The following is a 17,594-nucleotide window of genomic DNA, read 5'->3' as shown; positions in this document are numbered from 1 at the left end:
TACATCCTTTGGGGGAGAAGCCTACGTGCCTAACCTCTGTTCGCAGGAGAATTTCTTGACTTCCCTTTATCAGCCATAGTGATTCAAAGAAGATCGGGTAGCTTGAATGTGGAGAAACCAATGCAGACGACGGCATGTGCTGCATCTGTTATGCCTTCAAAGCTGATGCACGGTTCATACCGGGTTCCCATTAGGAATGGCAACGGGGCAGTTTTTGCTCCCCCGTCCCCGTCCCCGTCCCCGAAATGAATCTCCGTCCCCGTCCCCTCTCCGTTCCACGTCGGGTTTTTTTATCGGGCTCCTGTCAAGGATTTTTTTTGCTCCGTCTCCGACCAGAAATGTTGTACCCGAACCCGACCCGATCTCGAGAAAAAACGAGTAACCGTAGTTTTCATAAAAAATAGAAAAAACGATCACAAAAAACTGAAAAATCAATCTACATGATTTACAATTCAAACTACAGTCACAAATTCAAACTCAATTCTAAATAATTGTCTAAACTCCAAAATAAAACACATACATAATTAAATACAAACTTGTTTCGATATTTAAATCATACAACGAAGATGCATACGTAATATTAAGTCAAATAAAGTCATCCAAAATCGTTATGCCACTTTTTTCATTTTCTTTGGTAGCTCCCTACATTGAGAAATTTATCAATAAATCAACCAAATTTTACTTTAATAATCATAAAAGCATGTTACCAAAATAGTAATGTTTTTATAAACATATTTAACAGAGCGACAATATGCCTCAGTCTCTTCCGAATAAGTTTCTATAAATAAAATAACATAAATTATCCTTTATTACAAATATTAATCAAAAATGAAATGACATATAAGTTAATATAGAATATAGTGTTACCGACTTACCTCGAATCTCATTCAACTACCTAGGTTAAATGTTTTGTTTGTATTATATATAATTAATATAAAATATATAAAATATTATATATATATATATATAATCGGGACGGGGCGGGGATACCTTTCCCCGAACCCGAAAAAATCCTCAAATTTTACCCTGATACCCGACCCGATATTATTCAAACCTGACCCGAACTTAGCCGGGTTTCGAGTTTCCCCGTCGGGTTCGGGTCGTTCTGCCATTCCTAGTTCCCATAGGTCTTGCTATGTGTGCATAACTAGACATCTTCTAAATTGCCAATGATGTTTCTTTTGCAATGCCACTGTCTCGAAAGTAGTCAGAACCGTGGAAAATACAGTTGAAAGATAACTAAGAATTTTAAATTGTTAAGAGAAATGGGGGAGAAAGGAAGAGAAAGTGAAAAATAATTCAGGGTTTCCTTTTTCTTTTCTTGTTCATTACTCCCACATGCTTTGTATTAAGGATCTATATATTCTTACGTATACCCTTAAGAAGCAAGTATGGGTTCAAATTCCAGCATATGCAATCCCCTTGTTTAACCTCAGCTGCAGTTTCTTATGTACCTGGGAAATGGGTTCATTACGAATTCTGTGGGTTAAGGGCATTATTCTGTATATATGATGTAAATGGAAAGGAAAAAATATAAAGAAATGAGTGTTATTTTTTGTCTGAGGATTATTCAACGATCCCAAATAGCATAAGAGTATTAAATAACATCTGTAAGAATGTATGTATTTATTTTAAGTTTTTGATAAACTGATGTTGGAAGTTTCATTCGTGTTTGGGCTCATACCACTTATCCACATGGAAGGTAACATTTTTTTATCTTTGGAATTATCCCGATATGGCCTTCTCCATGTGCTTAGGTTATAATGTTTCAATGACACTTCCAGTTCTCTCTATAGATTCTTTGTTCGATCCTTAATAACAACAAAAGCATGTGGGAGTAATATGAACAAGAAAAGAACTTTTGACTTAATTTGATCATATATAAAATATATAATATAATTGATGGAAAAAAAGTTAGACAATTTCTCCTTTTTAATTTGAAAAAGAAATTGCGATAGGTGGTTATATGGAGATTGGTAGGTATTCATATCCTTTGTTTCCATAAAAAGGAAAAAATAAAAGAAGTGATGATGATGATTTTAGATCTTTCAGTCAGTTTTGGCTAAGAAATTTTATAGAAATCTTAGTGTTAGTGAAAGGTGTAAGATCATAATAGTTACTCGTAGATTGACATGTCTAAGATATATCACTAGTTGTCAATAGATTTTGATTATGAGATATCGTGTGTGTCAAAATTGTATTAAGAGATTATAACTTCTCAAGAGGTACAAAACACTTGAGATTCTATGTCCAGAGATGTTCTCTTACGGCTTTAATCACAGAGGAGTTCTCCAAAAGTCTTGTCTTGATATACGAGAGTGTCTTGCTAAGGAAATCTAGAGGATCTACAATATTTGTTCCCTTTTACCGTCGAAATATCATAAAATGGCTTGATTCGAGGGTTGTGTGTGTATATATATCTAGCATTAAATGAATCATTTCCGGAGAACCATGATGATGATTATTTTTGAATAGTTTGAGAATGTACATGTTAGTCAAATAAGGTTGCACCATTCGGTGCCAAAACCATTCGGTGCATGTTCAAAGTTTGGAACTGAATGGTGCACAATTTCAAAGTTGGCAGATTTGTGTTGAAAATGGAAATGGGTAAACTGCACTTTAGTCACTACACTTTAGGGTATTTTTAAAGATTAGTCCCTAACTTTAACGATAAATACCTTACCATTTAGCTTAAAAATCATCCTAAATCAATTTTCTTTTCCCACTAAGAGCTTTCTTGTGAGTTATGAGTGTTTTGTAAACACCTGTAAATTTTCTCTTAGTAAAGATCTGCAGACCGCAGCAGTCTGGACACGTAGGCATAATTGGTTGAACTCCGTTATCAATTTCGGGTATTATTTTTCCGCTTTTATTTCTCAACAACTAGTATCATGAGCCTTTGTTTGTGAATTTTGTCAAGTTTTCTGTGAGGTTACTATTCATGTAAATAGTGAATTTCGTGAATAGTAAAATTTGGTCGGCGATACGAGCTTGTCGATGGAGGTGTTTTAATACACGGTGGTTCACAGAAATTGTCAGAAACGATCCAAATGAAGCCAGATTCGAGTGGGAGCGATGGCTGCAGACGAAGAGAATGTGAAAATTGAGAAGTTGGATGATGCTCAAGACCTTCTTGGAAGGACTTAGACCAGGGCAATGCTCGGAGAGCAAGGTGATGCCAGAGATTTTCGGAGGCCATAGTTGTAGCCGAAAGCTGACTGAGCTTGCAGGTGTCAAGCCAAGTAGCGATGTGTCCAAGCTCAGAGATAGTGGCAATAATGGGGAAGATCGGGAAAAGGTGCAGCGGGGAGATGGGTAGAGGAAGCTCTTCGAAACGGCCAATGTGAGCCATTGATTGTTCGTAGTCAAGGAAAGCCATCGGAAAGAATGACAAGGCTAAGTCTGGTGTGAAGAAGAAGGGGAGCAAGGAAAAATTGAAGTGCTCTTCTGTGATGGTCCTCATTTGATTAGAGGGTGTCCCGAAGCGTCGTCTTACAACCATCATGAAGAGGATGAGAGAAAGAGAAGTAGGGAGAATTGGCGTTGTTGCAAGTGTTAAAGCTGCCAAGCCAAGGAAAAGACTTGATCGATTGAGGGAATCAATGCGGCCAAGCAAGGAACAAGACATGGTGCGACTACAAGTTCTTAAGTAGTCAATCCAAGATTGGACGTGACAAAATTGCGGGTATCAAATCATTCGAGCACCAAGAAGGGGCCCGATGCGATAGCGAGAGACAAAGCCGTCAAGCCGAGGGTTGCAAAGTGACAGGTTCATTCATAATATGCCAGGATGGAGGCGTGGTCCAAGTGAGGCGTTCTCAAGCATAAAGGAACACTTAAGGAGTATGTGAATGATTCAGAAGACTCATGCTCAAAGTCCCAAGTTTGACAGAAGAAGATGGGTTCTTCACTTCATGTTCGGATTGAAGCCATGGGCGAAAGAAGTGTTGCAGCGAAGGGAAGTCAAGAAGTGTCTAAAGCCTTGACAACTGTCGAGTCCATCAAAGAATTTGGATTCAAGAAGAACAAGACTTCCAAAGCAAAGCCGAAAGCGAGGGTAGCGGCAAGAGATCGTAATGAAGGCAAATCAGAGGATGAGAAATGTTGTTCCTTGAGTAGCAGAGAAAGTCCACTCAATGATGAACCAGATGGTGGATTGGAGAAGATGTGTGCAGTCTTACACAAGTTAAAGTGTCAAAGATGCTAAGCCAAGGGTAAGTGTAACATCCCAAATCAGAGTCAATGACTAAATTACAAACTTTGAAAGTTTTGTGTTCAATTTAGAAATGAAATTAAAAGTCTCGGGATTTAAGTAAAGAATTTTAGTATTGGATTAAATAGCAAAGATAGATGAACTAAAGGAGCAAAATAGTCTTTTCATGGGAAAATTTTATCTTCCCTTTTTGAGTATTATAAACGTGGGGAATATGAGAGAGTTCCAGACTTCTCTTCTTCTTCTCTTCTTTTTCACCGTGAAGCCATAAGCAAAGGTTAAGATCTCTTGTTAGTTGATATTTTGCTGAATTTAGGATTTGGTTATGATTATTGGATGATAATTAAGCTTAAGGAAAGCTTAAATCATCTTAAAAACAAAGGATGGTGGAATTAGGAGAGATTAAAGATTTTGAGTTTTGAATGAAATCTTGAAATAAAGTTGATAAGTTGAATTTTAAGTTGAATTTGACTTGTCAATAGTTGAATTAAGAGATTTGGAGTGATAGAAAGGAATTTAGAACATGTTGAAATTTGAGTATAATTATTGAATTCATTAAGAGGAGAGGATTTTAAGAATTAAGATGGGTTAAATGAGTACAAATGTGCTTAAGTATGTGTTTTGAGTTTAGTATATGAAAAAGTTGAAATATGAAGTGTTTAAGATGAAATGAAGTAAATTTCGTGTTTGAAAATATGATTTTGGGCTAGGGGAATCGGTACCATTCAAGGGGAATCTACCCCCTCAAAACGAACCAGAAATTTCAGAATCTCATAGGGGAACCGATTCCCCACAGGAGGGAACTGATTCCCCCTAAAGGAAAATATGAATATGGGTTTAATAAGTCGTTTTTAAGTTGCTAGTATCCAATTACAAGGTATAGGTATTAATGATTGCCTCAAAATGTACATTATGTAGATTTGCGCGTAAAGCAATTCTAGAACATTTGGAAAGTAAGATCGATCAAGGGAAATATAAGAGATTGGAATTGACTAGTGAGGCCGGTGAGTGCATACTAGTGACATGTAGTGTTTAATGGAAATAAGACTTGCGATGAGTCTATTTCCTAGAGTAATATGCATGAAGTCATAGACATGATTATGTGTTGGTTATAATATATGTGATATATGTATTACATTGACTGTATGTATGCATAACTAAAGATAATGATATGCTTTGTATATGCTATATGATTTATGTAAGACTTATTATGTAATAATTGAAGAACATGGAATAAGTTATATGATAGAGTCATAAGAAATGAAATGAACATGAGCGAATAAGATAATCAAGTATAAGTCATATGATATGGTATAAGTGATTATACGAGAAATATTAGGAGACTCTAAGAGAATAGTATGAATCAAGGGCATAAATAAGATACATAAGTTATATAGAGAAGATTGATAAATTAAAGGAAACTATGGTTTATGTATTAAATGTGAGTGAAAAAGGAAAATGATATAAAATAAGTGGAAATTATTTATAGGATAGAATGACTAATTGAACCTGTAATATAACTTTATAAAGGAGTACTTGGGTAAAATCATTATATGATACAATTATAGAATATTACTATACAAATTATATTAAAATAGTATATATGAGAATATGAGTAAGTTTTAGGTTATTGATAGGACATATAAGAATATATAAATGTATGATAATATGAAAAAGTGAACTAAGTTTAATGATGTTGAACCCTATGAGTAGAAGTTATGTGATTATAAGTAACATGATTATATGATCACAAGATATACATGATATGAGATATGAAAGAGAAAATATATGTTATGAAATATATGACTATATATTATATGAAAATGTTCTACGCGTAAGTGAACCATGTGTTTATATGTCTATGGGATATGTGATTTATATGACGATGAGCTATGTGAAAGAACTACATGACTATGTGTATATGTGAATGTATGTTAACATAAATATAATGCCCATGTTGTGTCATGAGAGCTAGGGTATAGTTGGCATGCCAAGAGTCGAGGGTCTATGTGGTCCTTCGGGACATATATTCTTTGGAACATGTGTGAAGTCTGGTGAGACACATACTTGATCCTTAGCATATGTATATGATTAAAGAATGATTAGTAAACTATTGTTGAGATAATTCCAACTGGAATGAATGTATGAATGGTTCGATGAAGGTTTTATGCTTTAGATTGGAAAATTGGTGGTGACTAACAGAATTATGTGATGGTAAGTGTATCAAAGGTAAAGGATTAGAAGATGATGAGGGGTAAATTAATAAAGTAGGGTGTGATGGACACATTATGTATTTTTGATCACGGAAATGTAAGGTAATAGAGGAAACAAAGAGAATAATATTGATACGGATAAGAGTGTGGGCTGGATAAGTGAGTAAATTGCACTGATTGGATTTCAACTGAGAAGATGAATATGATTAGTCTGATTATGCTTATGCCTTAAATTGGAAAAGTTATGACTGATTAATTGTAATAGTATGGATAATAAAGTTCTAAGATTTGAAGAAAATAAAGTTAAGTTAATCAAGTATGATGTGGATTTTGGATATGGTTTTGATCATATAAAATGATGTGGGCAAGGAATAGTATTGGTATGTTTAAAAAGGAGCTTTGAGGAGGAAATACAAGTACAAGAGATGGTAAATAATGAGGTTCTGTATAAGTAAGCGATTATCAAAGTTATGAAGATGCGATGAAGATCAGTAATCAGGGATAAGTATAAATGATATGAAAAGAGTATGAGAGCCTGAAGAAAAGATGTGATCTATGTTATAAGGAAATTTTGATTTGGAAGGAATGAAAGAATAAGGGATAGGAAAGACAAAGATGGAGGTTAAACGATCAAGTAAGACAAGAGGTATATGAGATATAAGTTATAAGTTGATATTGAAATAATACAATTTTCAATTATTAGAAGAACGAGAATGAGTGATTATTCTTTGAACAAATACGTAAGGGTTATATGAAAAGATTGGTGTGTATAATAATACTTACAAGGATTAAGAAATGAACAAAAGCTTGATTATGTGCAAAGCACATAGAGAATGATGAAAAAGATCAATTGACCATAATAGTGAGGATTAAGGATTTGGGGTTGCTATCTATATAATGAATAATATTATATGGATATAAAGATGTGGATGTATATGATTGAGTATAGGAAAATGGTAGGTTGTAGCGGTGACAGGAAATATTAAGGGAAGCAATATGAAAATATTAGAAGATGTGATATTATAAAGGCATGCAGTGAAAATTCGAGGACGAAATTTCTTTAAAGGAGGGAAGATTTGTAACATCCCAAATCAAGGTCAGTGACTAAATTATAAACTTTGAAAGTTTTGTGTTTAATTTAGAAATAAAATTAAAAGTCTCGGGATTTAAGTAAAGAATTTTAATATTAGATTAAATAGCAAAGATAGATGAACTAAAGAGGAAAATGGTCTTTTCATGGGAAATTTTTATCTTACCTTTTTGAGTATTATAAAACGTGGGAAATATGAGAGAGTTCCAGACTTCTCTTCTTCATTCTCTTCTTTCCACCGTGAAGCATAAGCAAAGGTAAGATCTCTTGTTAGTTGATTTTGCTGAATTTAGGATTTGGTTATGATTATTGGATGATAATTAAGCTTAAGGAAAGCTTAAATCATCTTAAAAACAAAGGATGGTGGAATTAGGAGAGATTAAAGATTTTGAGTTTTTGAATGAAATCTTGAAATAAAGTTGATAAGTTGAATTTTAAGTTGATAAGTTGAATTTTAAGTTGAATTTGACTTGTCAATAGTTGAATTAAGAGATTTGGAGTGATAGAAAGGAATTTAGAACATGTTGAAATTTGAGTATAATTATTGATTTCATTAAGGAGAGGATTTTGAGAATTAAGATGGGTTAAATGAGTACAAATGGGCTTAAGTAGTGTGTTTGAGTTTAGTATATGAAAGAGGTTGAAATATGAAGTGTTTAAGATGAAATAAAGTAAATTTCATGTTGAAATATGATTTCTGGGCTAGGGGAATCGGTACCCATTCAAGGGGAATCGATACCCCCTCAAACGAACCAGAAATTCCAGAATCTCATAGGGGAACTGATTCCCCCACAGGAGGGAACTGATTCCCCCTTAAAGGAAAATTGTGAATATGGATTTAATAAGTTCGTTTAAGTTGCTAGTATCCAATTACAAGGTGTAGGTATCTAATGATTGCCTCAAATGTACATTTATGTAGATTCTGCGCGTAAAACAATTCCGGAACATTTGGCAAGTAAGATCGATCAAGGGAAAGATAAGAGATTGTAATTGACTAGTGAGGCCAAGGTGAGTACATACTAGTGACATGTAGTGTTTAATGGAAATAAGACTTGCAATGAGTCTATTTCCTAGAGTAATATGCATGAATTCATAGACATGATTATGTGTTGGTTATAACTATATGTGATTATATGTATTACATTGATTGTATGTATGCATGACTAAAGATAATGATATGCTTTGTATATGCTATATGATTATGTAAGACTTTATTATGTAATAATGGAAGAACATGGAATAAGTTATATGATAGAGTCATAAGAAATGAAATGAACATGAGAGAATAAGATAATCAGTATAAGTCATATGATATGGTATAAGTGATTATACGAGAAATGTTAGGAGACTCTAAGAGAATAGTATGAATTCGAGGGCATAAATAAGGATACAAATATAGAGAAGATTGATAAATTAAAGGAAACTATGGTTTATGTATTAAAGTGAAGAGCTATAAAGTTTTATTAAAGAGTATTGTGGAAGTCATGAGAAATTGAACTAATAAATAGATGGTTTATGTGAGTGAAAATGGAAAATGATAAAATAAGTGGAAATTATTTATAGGATAGAATGATACTAATTGAACCTGTAATATAACTTTATAAAGTAGTACTTGGGTAAAATCATTATATGATACAATTATAGATATTACTATACAAATTATATTAAAATAGTATATATGAGAATATGAGTAAGTTTATAAGTTATTGATAGGACATAAGAGTATATAAGTATGATAATATGAAAAAGTGAACTAAGTTTAATGATGTTGAAACCCTATGAGTAGAAGTTATGTGATTATAAGTAACATGATTATATGATCACAAGATATGATACATGATATGAGATATATGAAAGAGAAAATATATGTTATATGAAATATTATATGACTATGCGATATATGAAAATGTTCTACGCGTAAGTGAACCATGTGTTTATATGTATATGGGATATGATTTATATGACGATGAGCTATGTGAAAGAACTACATGACTATGTGTATATGTGAATGTATGTTAACATAAATATTAATGCCCATGTTATGTGTCATGAGAGCTAGGGTATTGTTGGCATGCCAAGAGTCGAGGGTCTATGTGGTCCTTCGGGACATATATGTATTCTTTGGAACATGTGTGAAGTCTGGTGAGACACATACTTGATCCTTGGCATATGTATATGATTCTTAAGGAATGATATGTGGTCCTTCGGGACATATATGTATTCTTTGGAACATGTGTGAAGTCTGGTGAGACACATACTTGATCCTTAGTATGATATGATTCTTAAGGAATGATATGTGTCCTTATGGACATTATATGGCACTACGGTGCATTCTACGCGGCACTCTGGTGCAATTCTACGAGGCACTTCGGTGCAATTATACGAGCTGTGGTGACAGCATAGTGCACAACCTCTATAGACTCACATATCTATAGTTCACATGTGTACATGGGCTTTGAAAAGAGAACATAATTTGATATAATGATATGCGTATTTCTCGTGACATGGTAGAAGTGCATATATGTCATGGTGATATGAGATGCTATGCGTTTATGTATTATATGATTATAGAAATTAGTAATGTATTGTGGCATATTAAAATATATAATATGTTTATATTCATTATATGCTCATATGACGGAATTGAAGTAATGACAAGGGATAGTAAGGATAAACAGGTTGGTGATATGAGAACAATGTATGTGATATATGTATATGATGTGTGATATGAATTGCATGATATGATATATGTGTGATAGGGGTTTTGGTATCTGTTACATAATATACATGAAATATGTTGATGTATATGTAATGAGTTGTATAATTTGATAGCATAAAATAGTCATGCATGATTAGTGGGTATGAATTCCATTAGATGTGTTTTCTTTATGCCTCACTAAGTGATCGACTTAGCGTGTGAGTGTTTCACCCGTAGGTCAGCATCTCCCTTACAAGATTTCAGATCAGAAAATAGATGAGTTAAATGATTTTGTTATTTTGAATATAGTTGGCATGTACTAATTGATTGAGTTAAATATGCTCTGATCGATTTTGGTTATTGTGGTCAAATTATGTAACTAAACTGCTTTTACTTTAATGAAAGTTTTAAATTTTCTTTGAATTTTGTCAAGAGTCAAAGTTTGAAAAGTCAATGTGACACCTCGAACTCGTATCCGGGTCAGGTACGGGTTGGGGGTGTTACAGTAAGAGTCGAGCAAACGAGAGGGCACATACTTAAGATGCCAGAACTGTTGTAAAATTACTCGAGGGGAGCCGAGTCATCCAAGGTGATTGATGAGCCTAGGATCAAGTTGTCCAAAGAAGAGGACGAACCCAGAATCAAAGAGGCGTTAAGAGTTGGCTCAATAAGGTTCATTTCTGCCAAGGCGAGTAGAAGCCAAGTGCAAGAAGAGTTGTCTGTGTCCAAGGAGTTTGCCGAGCATGTTCATGTAGAGAACATGGCTTCAGAGACCATCTTAAGAGAAGGGTCGAAGTAGGGGCTTACCGAGGATTCATGTAAGGAACAATCATTCAAAGACTAGTGGACAAGAGTATAAGGAGGCAAGACGTTGAGGGACAAGGCAACCATAGAGAAACTGCCCAATAACAAGTGGGTTTACAGGGCGGTGACTACGGATAAACTGAAGTTGTGTGTAGCTTCAGTTGGCATGTTAGAGTAACAAGAACAGAAATACTGCTGCATTGATCGAGGTGTGAAGACATATTAAAATCAGTCTTCAAGGGATATTGTTAGTCAAATAAGGCTGCACCATTCGGTGCATGTTCAAAGTTTGGCACCGAATGGTGCACAATTTCAAAGTTGGTCGATTTGTGTTGAAAATGGAAATGAGTAAATTGCACTTTAGTCATTGCACTTTAGGATATTTTCTAATATTTGTCCCTAAGCTTCAACTATAAATACCCTTACCCATTTAGCTTCAAAAATCATCCCAAATCAATTTTTTCTCCCAATACTAGATAGATTTCTGTGAGTTATGAGTGTTTTGTAAACACCTGTAATTTTTCTCTCTTTAGTAAACGATCTGCAGATCTGCAGCAGTCCGGAGACGTAGGCATAATTGGCTGAACTCTGTTATCAATTTCGGGTATTATTTTTCCGCTTTTTTCTCATTCTCACTAATCTGGTTATAGGGAAATTACTCGTACTCTATTTCCAACAGTACATGTATTGTTGCGTGACTGGTGCAATGAAATAATGGTACTTCCATCGTTCGGGTAGACATTGTGCTCTTTAATTATTTTAGAGAAAAGTTAGGACAAATCTTTAATTTTCATTTGTGTTACCTTTTGGCTTGTCTTATTCTCATTTTTCACTGATGTCTTGTGGGTTTTTCTATTGCAATGACGAGAGTCTCGCAGTGAACATAATTAATTAAAGAAGAGGTTGGAGGCAAATACATCCTCTCAAATGGACGATGACTTTTTATGCGCAAGACTGAGCGAAATGAAGTTAGGAATCTTCTCACGAGTCATGGTTTGTTGGGATAGTTTTAGTTCGAGTTTGACATCCCCTAGAGTCATATTCCATGAGTGATTGAAGTGAGGATTCCGGCGAGCGAGAATAAGGAGTGATTTTATCTTCCTCTATTTTCTTCGAAGGTTAGATTCTATCTTCCGATACATCAATCCTTGAAGAAAGTACTTAACAACTACAAGATAATTGTGTCGGTTGTAATTTCTTGGTGTATCATTGTCGGCTACTTCATTTGTGTCAATGACAAAAGTGGGTGCTTTGGGTGGCTGTTTAAAAATCAGCTTACTTTGAACAATATAACCTAATATTTAGATGAAATGATCTGATCTAAATATCGAACATCATAAGAAATAAATTGACTCCAAAACATATATATCTATATGTATTTCTTTTTAATTAATTTTCCAATATCTCTTTTCAAGGAATTATATGCATTAGAAGAAGCAAAATACAAGTAAATTATACTAAGAGTAAGCACACAGCATAAATAGAACAAGTATTATCTGCAATGGTAGGTGGGTGATATGCACTCAAACATTTGCAATTTGTGTTGTCCCAGCTCCCATCCGATTATCAAATTCAATTGTTTAATACTTTGGTCGTCGGAATCTACTCCATATTTGGATTTATATTTTAGATAAACATCAAATATGGATGGAGTTTGATTAATTGCTAATGGTAGCATTTATTCAAATAATTTTATCACTAATTGTTCCTGAAATTTAAATGGATTATCATTTATTATTTAATGGCTTAATATGCTTTCTTAACTTAATTATAAAATGTTATTTTAATTTAATATTTAATTACTTTAAAAAACACTCTGAAAAGGAATTGTAAGTTAACTTCTCTTTCCTTCAAAACTGAAAAGGAACGAAGTAACTTTTATAATATAAAATGTTTTCAAGGCTGAAAAAATTGGCGACCTCAGCTTCCACCGTTCGATTACCATCCGAAACCGTACAACGGACCATCGGCTGATGAAATCCTTGCGAAGCGGAAGAACTTCTTAGGCCCCTCTCTCTTCTACTACTACCAAAAGCCGGTACATTATTTTTTATTTTCGTTTTACTTTTCAGTGCATATGCAGTATCTGTATGATGAAAGCGGGAGGAGATATTTGGATGCATTTGCTGGAATCGTAACGGTGTCGTGCGGTCATTTCCATCCGGAGATTCTGAATGCAATAGTAGAGCAAAGTAAGTTTCTCCAGCATGCTACCACAATTTATCTCCATCACGCGATTGCTGATTTTGCTGAGGCTTTAGCTTCCAAAATGCCTGGAAATCTCAAGGTTAATTTCTTGTTCCTTCGCTGAATTTTCGTTTTCAATTTTCAAAATGTTTTATTTTATTTATTTTCTATTCTGATGAAGCACTATTAGATTCTTAATATTTCTGCCTCGTTTGTTTAAAGAAAATTTTGGATTAAAGAAAAAAACGAAAAAGATGCTATTATAACAAATTCATAATTTTTCAGGAAAATAATGATTACGAAGTTTTTCGTAGTTTTAAGTGAAGCAATATACCCATTCAACTACTGTTAATTGTTATTAATCAAATTGTTAATCATTGTGAAAAAATCTAGAATGTTTGCTATTGGTATCATGGGGGAGATAACTGGAAAAGAAAGGCTTGGCTAATTGATTACTAAATTATGTCTCGGGATGAATTGCTTTATCAACTTCTTTTCAGGTTGTATATTTCGTGAATTCTGGGAGTGAGCAGGGCCGGTCCTAACATTTTAAGGCTTCTAGACAAAATAAGAGATAAAAGCCTTTTTAAAAAAAACTTAAAATTCAAGAATAAATTTCGGTAAACGCCAAATAAACTTTTTCATTAAAAATTATACGAGTAGATTCTATTACATTAACCAACATTATTTTACAAAATATATAAAGAGACATCACAATTTGTCACTCAATTTACTCCTATTATATCTTCAATCATCTCTTAGAATCGTTTCTCTCAATCGAAAATTGACGTCTCTCACCTACAAAACAACATACACAAATTCTCATAAGAAACAGTTTCTTCTAGCATTTTGAGATGCAAAGTCATTAATAATAACATCAACATCAATTTTTTATCATCTCCTTCTCAATAGATAATGTTATTAAATCATTTCAATCAATCTCATAAAATTATCATTGTTATCTTGATATAGTTTTTCATTGGATCCTCGAAATGCAAGATTATGTTTAGCAAGACATTTCACAACATAGAGTATTCTTTGTAACACTTCTCTTTATAATGTCTTCTTGCAAATTTTTATCGATTGTTTGGTTTTTTATTCAATCTTACTCTCAATTCATTCCAAGTATTCATATTAGCCATATGTTCAACACTATTTTCATGTTGTTTAAGCCTTTGGCTAATATGTTTCCAATCACTTAAGCCATCATTTGCTAACAAACTTACATTACTAATCGATTGAACAACTTGCAACAAAAACAATATACTTTGTCAACATTTTTGGAATAAACTAACCATTTTCTATAACTAGTCTCACCATTGCTCAACTTTCTAGAATGACATGCATATGAGAATTGTCTAATATTTATCTACAGGAAATTCAAGATCCATTTTTCTTATGGGCCCTTTTTCAACAAAAATATCCCTCGCATTATTGTCAAGATGCTTCCAATTTATAGGCATATATATTCAAATGAGGAAGTGTTTCTTCACCAATGCCTAATTTTTCAACATTTTCATCATTGGCACATCATTAAAGTCAATTGGATCATTCACACTTTCAGAATTTTCAGGATTTTCAGTATGCAATTTTCAGTTGATTGGTTCAAAATTTCATGAGAATCAAACCTTTTTAAACACAAATTTATCAAGAGCACATTGTGACTTCTTTAACTCCTCCTCTCGCTTCCTTTTTTTTTTTCTTTTTTCACTTCCAACAAATGTTTTAAAGGACCAAACTCAATATCTGCTTAAGAGATATCAAACTACTTTTCACTTGAACCACCCCGTTAGTGCAATGTGGCAATATTTTGAATATGTCTTTATTAAATTTAAGATAGTGGTATTACATAGTTTTATAATAAGAAAAATTATTTGTAATCTAATTTGTTTCATTTATGATGTTAAAATTTAAACTTTATCTTATACAAAAAAAATAATAATTTATCTCATTAGACTAATTAATTATTAGTAACTAATACGTAAGAGGTTATATAAACTAATTGAGTTATATTATGAGTTAATTCTATGTAATTTTGATTAAAATAATAATCAAGTTTTTGAACAATAACTTAGTTAATCACAAAATAAAAATGAAAATATGAAATTTATTTAAAAACAAAATAATTCAAAGTTTTATAAAATATTAAAAAAATAATTTATTGCCACTTTTACTGCATTTCATTCTGTGCACTTTGATCCATCAAAAGCTCAACAAATATTGGCAAGGCTGAAGTTTGGGTTCATGACTCTTATGCACTTAGATTGGATTTTACTTTCACCTAAATTATCTCATATTTTAGTTTTATTTTAAATCCCATCACATTTGACTTGTTTTTAATTTATTTTTTTAACATGAAATGTCAATTTATCCATTACTAAAGTATTAAAATCATTTCTCCTCATTAATGGGGTATACAACTGAAACCAATTACTAAAACGTCTAAAATGAACTAAAAACAAATCTAGAAACCTAAATAGCTGGCCTTTCTTCTTTTGCTTTTAGCATTTCTTCATGATACGAGTGAAGCAAGAAGAAAACAAAATCCAGATTGAACCTGGACCGTGACCCATCAGGGGCCTCCTCCCAAACCTGGGCCCTAGGCGATCGCACCTGAGCTCAGGGTCGGCCCTGGGAGTAAGGCGAATGAGTTAGCCATGCTGATGGCCAGGCTATACACTGGTAGTCTTGGTATGATTTCATTGAGAAATGCATATCACAGTGGAAGTTCTTGTAACACCCCAATCCGTATCCGATCTGAAAACGAGTCTTAGATGTCACATTAACTTTTAAAAACAATATTCTTACAAATAATAAAACATTTGAATTTATATTAAGAAAACACGATCATATACTGTTGAATTATGTTTCATTATAAAAATATTAAGGCAAAAACGTCTTTATGAACAGTAATAAATAGTACTGTGAACAGTGCTATAGTGTACTAATGCACTGCTACAGTGTACTGATGCACTGATACAGTGTATTGATGCACTGCTACAGTGTATTGATGCACTGCTACAGTGTATCAATGCACTGCTACAGTGTACCGATGCACTGCTACAGTGTATCGATGTACTGCTACAGTAACTTCATCTCAATTTATAAAGCTCATAAATATTTAACCGTTCATCACTATACAATTACCATTTACATAAATACGTTTAAAACCTTACAAAACTCGGTCAGAGCGTATACCATTTAAAACATTAATTACATGCCAACTACTTTCAATATTCAAAATACATATGATTCAAAATTCTTTCTGATTTGATCTTCGGTAAGAAGTGACTGACCTGTTTTGCTCCACATTGCTCTTTATTCTTCTCGAAACCTACGTGTGAAACAACCACACGCTAAGTCTACGACTTAGTGATACATATAAATATATAATAGAAATTCTAACTTATAATCATGCATGAACAATTACTACTATCATATCATACACCAGCATATTTCTATTCATATATCAAATCCACACATGTATATATGATTATTTTCTTCTTATCATTATCCTATTATTATCATTAATACCTTTTATCGTATAATCATATTTATCATTTATACACTCATATATCATTCATAAAGAAATACACATAACATATAATTCATGTAATACAACTATAACCAAAATCATATGCATAACATTCATTGTATTCATGTTATCTCTTTATTAACCCATGGTACACTTGTGAGAACTAAAGATATGTTAGTACATAGAGGTTGTGCACATATGTTGGCACCACAGCTCGTATAGGATCCCACTAGGGCATGTGAAATTTGTCCCGAATGACTTATGTATTTGTCCTGAAGGACCTCTGTATATTGTATATGTCCCGAAAGACCGCGTAGACCCTCAACTCTTGGCATGCCAACTAACCTATAGCTCTCGTATCTTATAACATGGGCATTTTTTCTTTCTTATGCTTCATATTCATGTACTCATATCATTGCTCTTATGATCACATATTTCTTCTCTTCTGTCACATATCACATGTGTATATAATCACGTAGTTTACTTTCCTGTAATTCATGTCACTTTTCATATGACTTCATATTCATATGTCACATAGCTCGTATCACTTGAATGGTTTCACATAAACATATATATATCATATCTCATTCACATATATTTCCGTATAACTCATATAACTTGATTCATATCTTATTCTTATGACTTCTTATAGACATATATATTATATAAACTTGCATTCACATGATTTAATCTTCTTCTTATAATCAAATATCATATTTAATAACATATATCATATAGGTATATACTAACTCATATCATTTTATATAACTTATGCTTTCTTCTCTTATATCACCTAAATCATGTAACCTGTGTCATACTTATAACACATCTCACTTCTATTTATTTCTTTCATA

The 17,594-nt window shown here is 33.1% G+C and overlaps 1 protein-coding gene across 1 annotated transcript; it reads left to right on the top strand.

Annotated features, from left to right (window-relative positions):
- Positions 1-13,080: 13,080 nt before the first annotated feature.
- Positions 13,081-13,750, top strand: LOC120185718 (alanine--glyoxylate aminotransferase 2 homolog 1, mitochondrial-like). The gene is made up of 2 exons (XM_039189863.1): positions 13,081-13,305; positions 13,706-13,750. Exons 1-2 carry the CDS (start codon positions 13,096-13,098, stop codon positions 13,748-13,750), a joined length of 255 nt encoding a protein of 84 aa, XP_039045794.1. The 5' UTR covers positions 13,081-13,095.
- The last annotated feature ends 3,844 nt before the right edge of the window (positions 13,751-17,594 follow it).

The sequence above is a fragment of the Hibiscus syriacus genome, unplaced genomic scaffold, assembly GCF_006381635.1.
Source record: "Hibiscus syriacus cultivar Baekdansim isolate YM2019G1 unplaced genomic scaffold, ASM638163v2 tig00113124_pilon, whole genome shotgun sequence".
In the NCBI taxonomy this organism is placed as follows: Eukaryota; Viridiplantae; Streptophyta; class Magnoliopsida; order Malvales; family Malvaceae; genus Hibiscus; species Hibiscus syriacus.
The sequence above is the reverse complement of the archived record's forward strand: the minus strand, read 5'-3'. Positions and strand labels throughout refer to the sequence as shown.

Coding starts and splice junctions, on each gene's coding strand:
- LOC120185718 (XM_039189863.1), top strand. CDS start 13,096: ATGCAGTATCTGTATGATGAAAGCGGGAGGAGATATTTGGATGCATTT. Junction 13,306..13,705: donor AAATGCCTGGAAATCTCAAG/GTTAATTTCTTG, acceptor ACTTCTTTTCAG/GTTGTATATTTCGTGAATTC.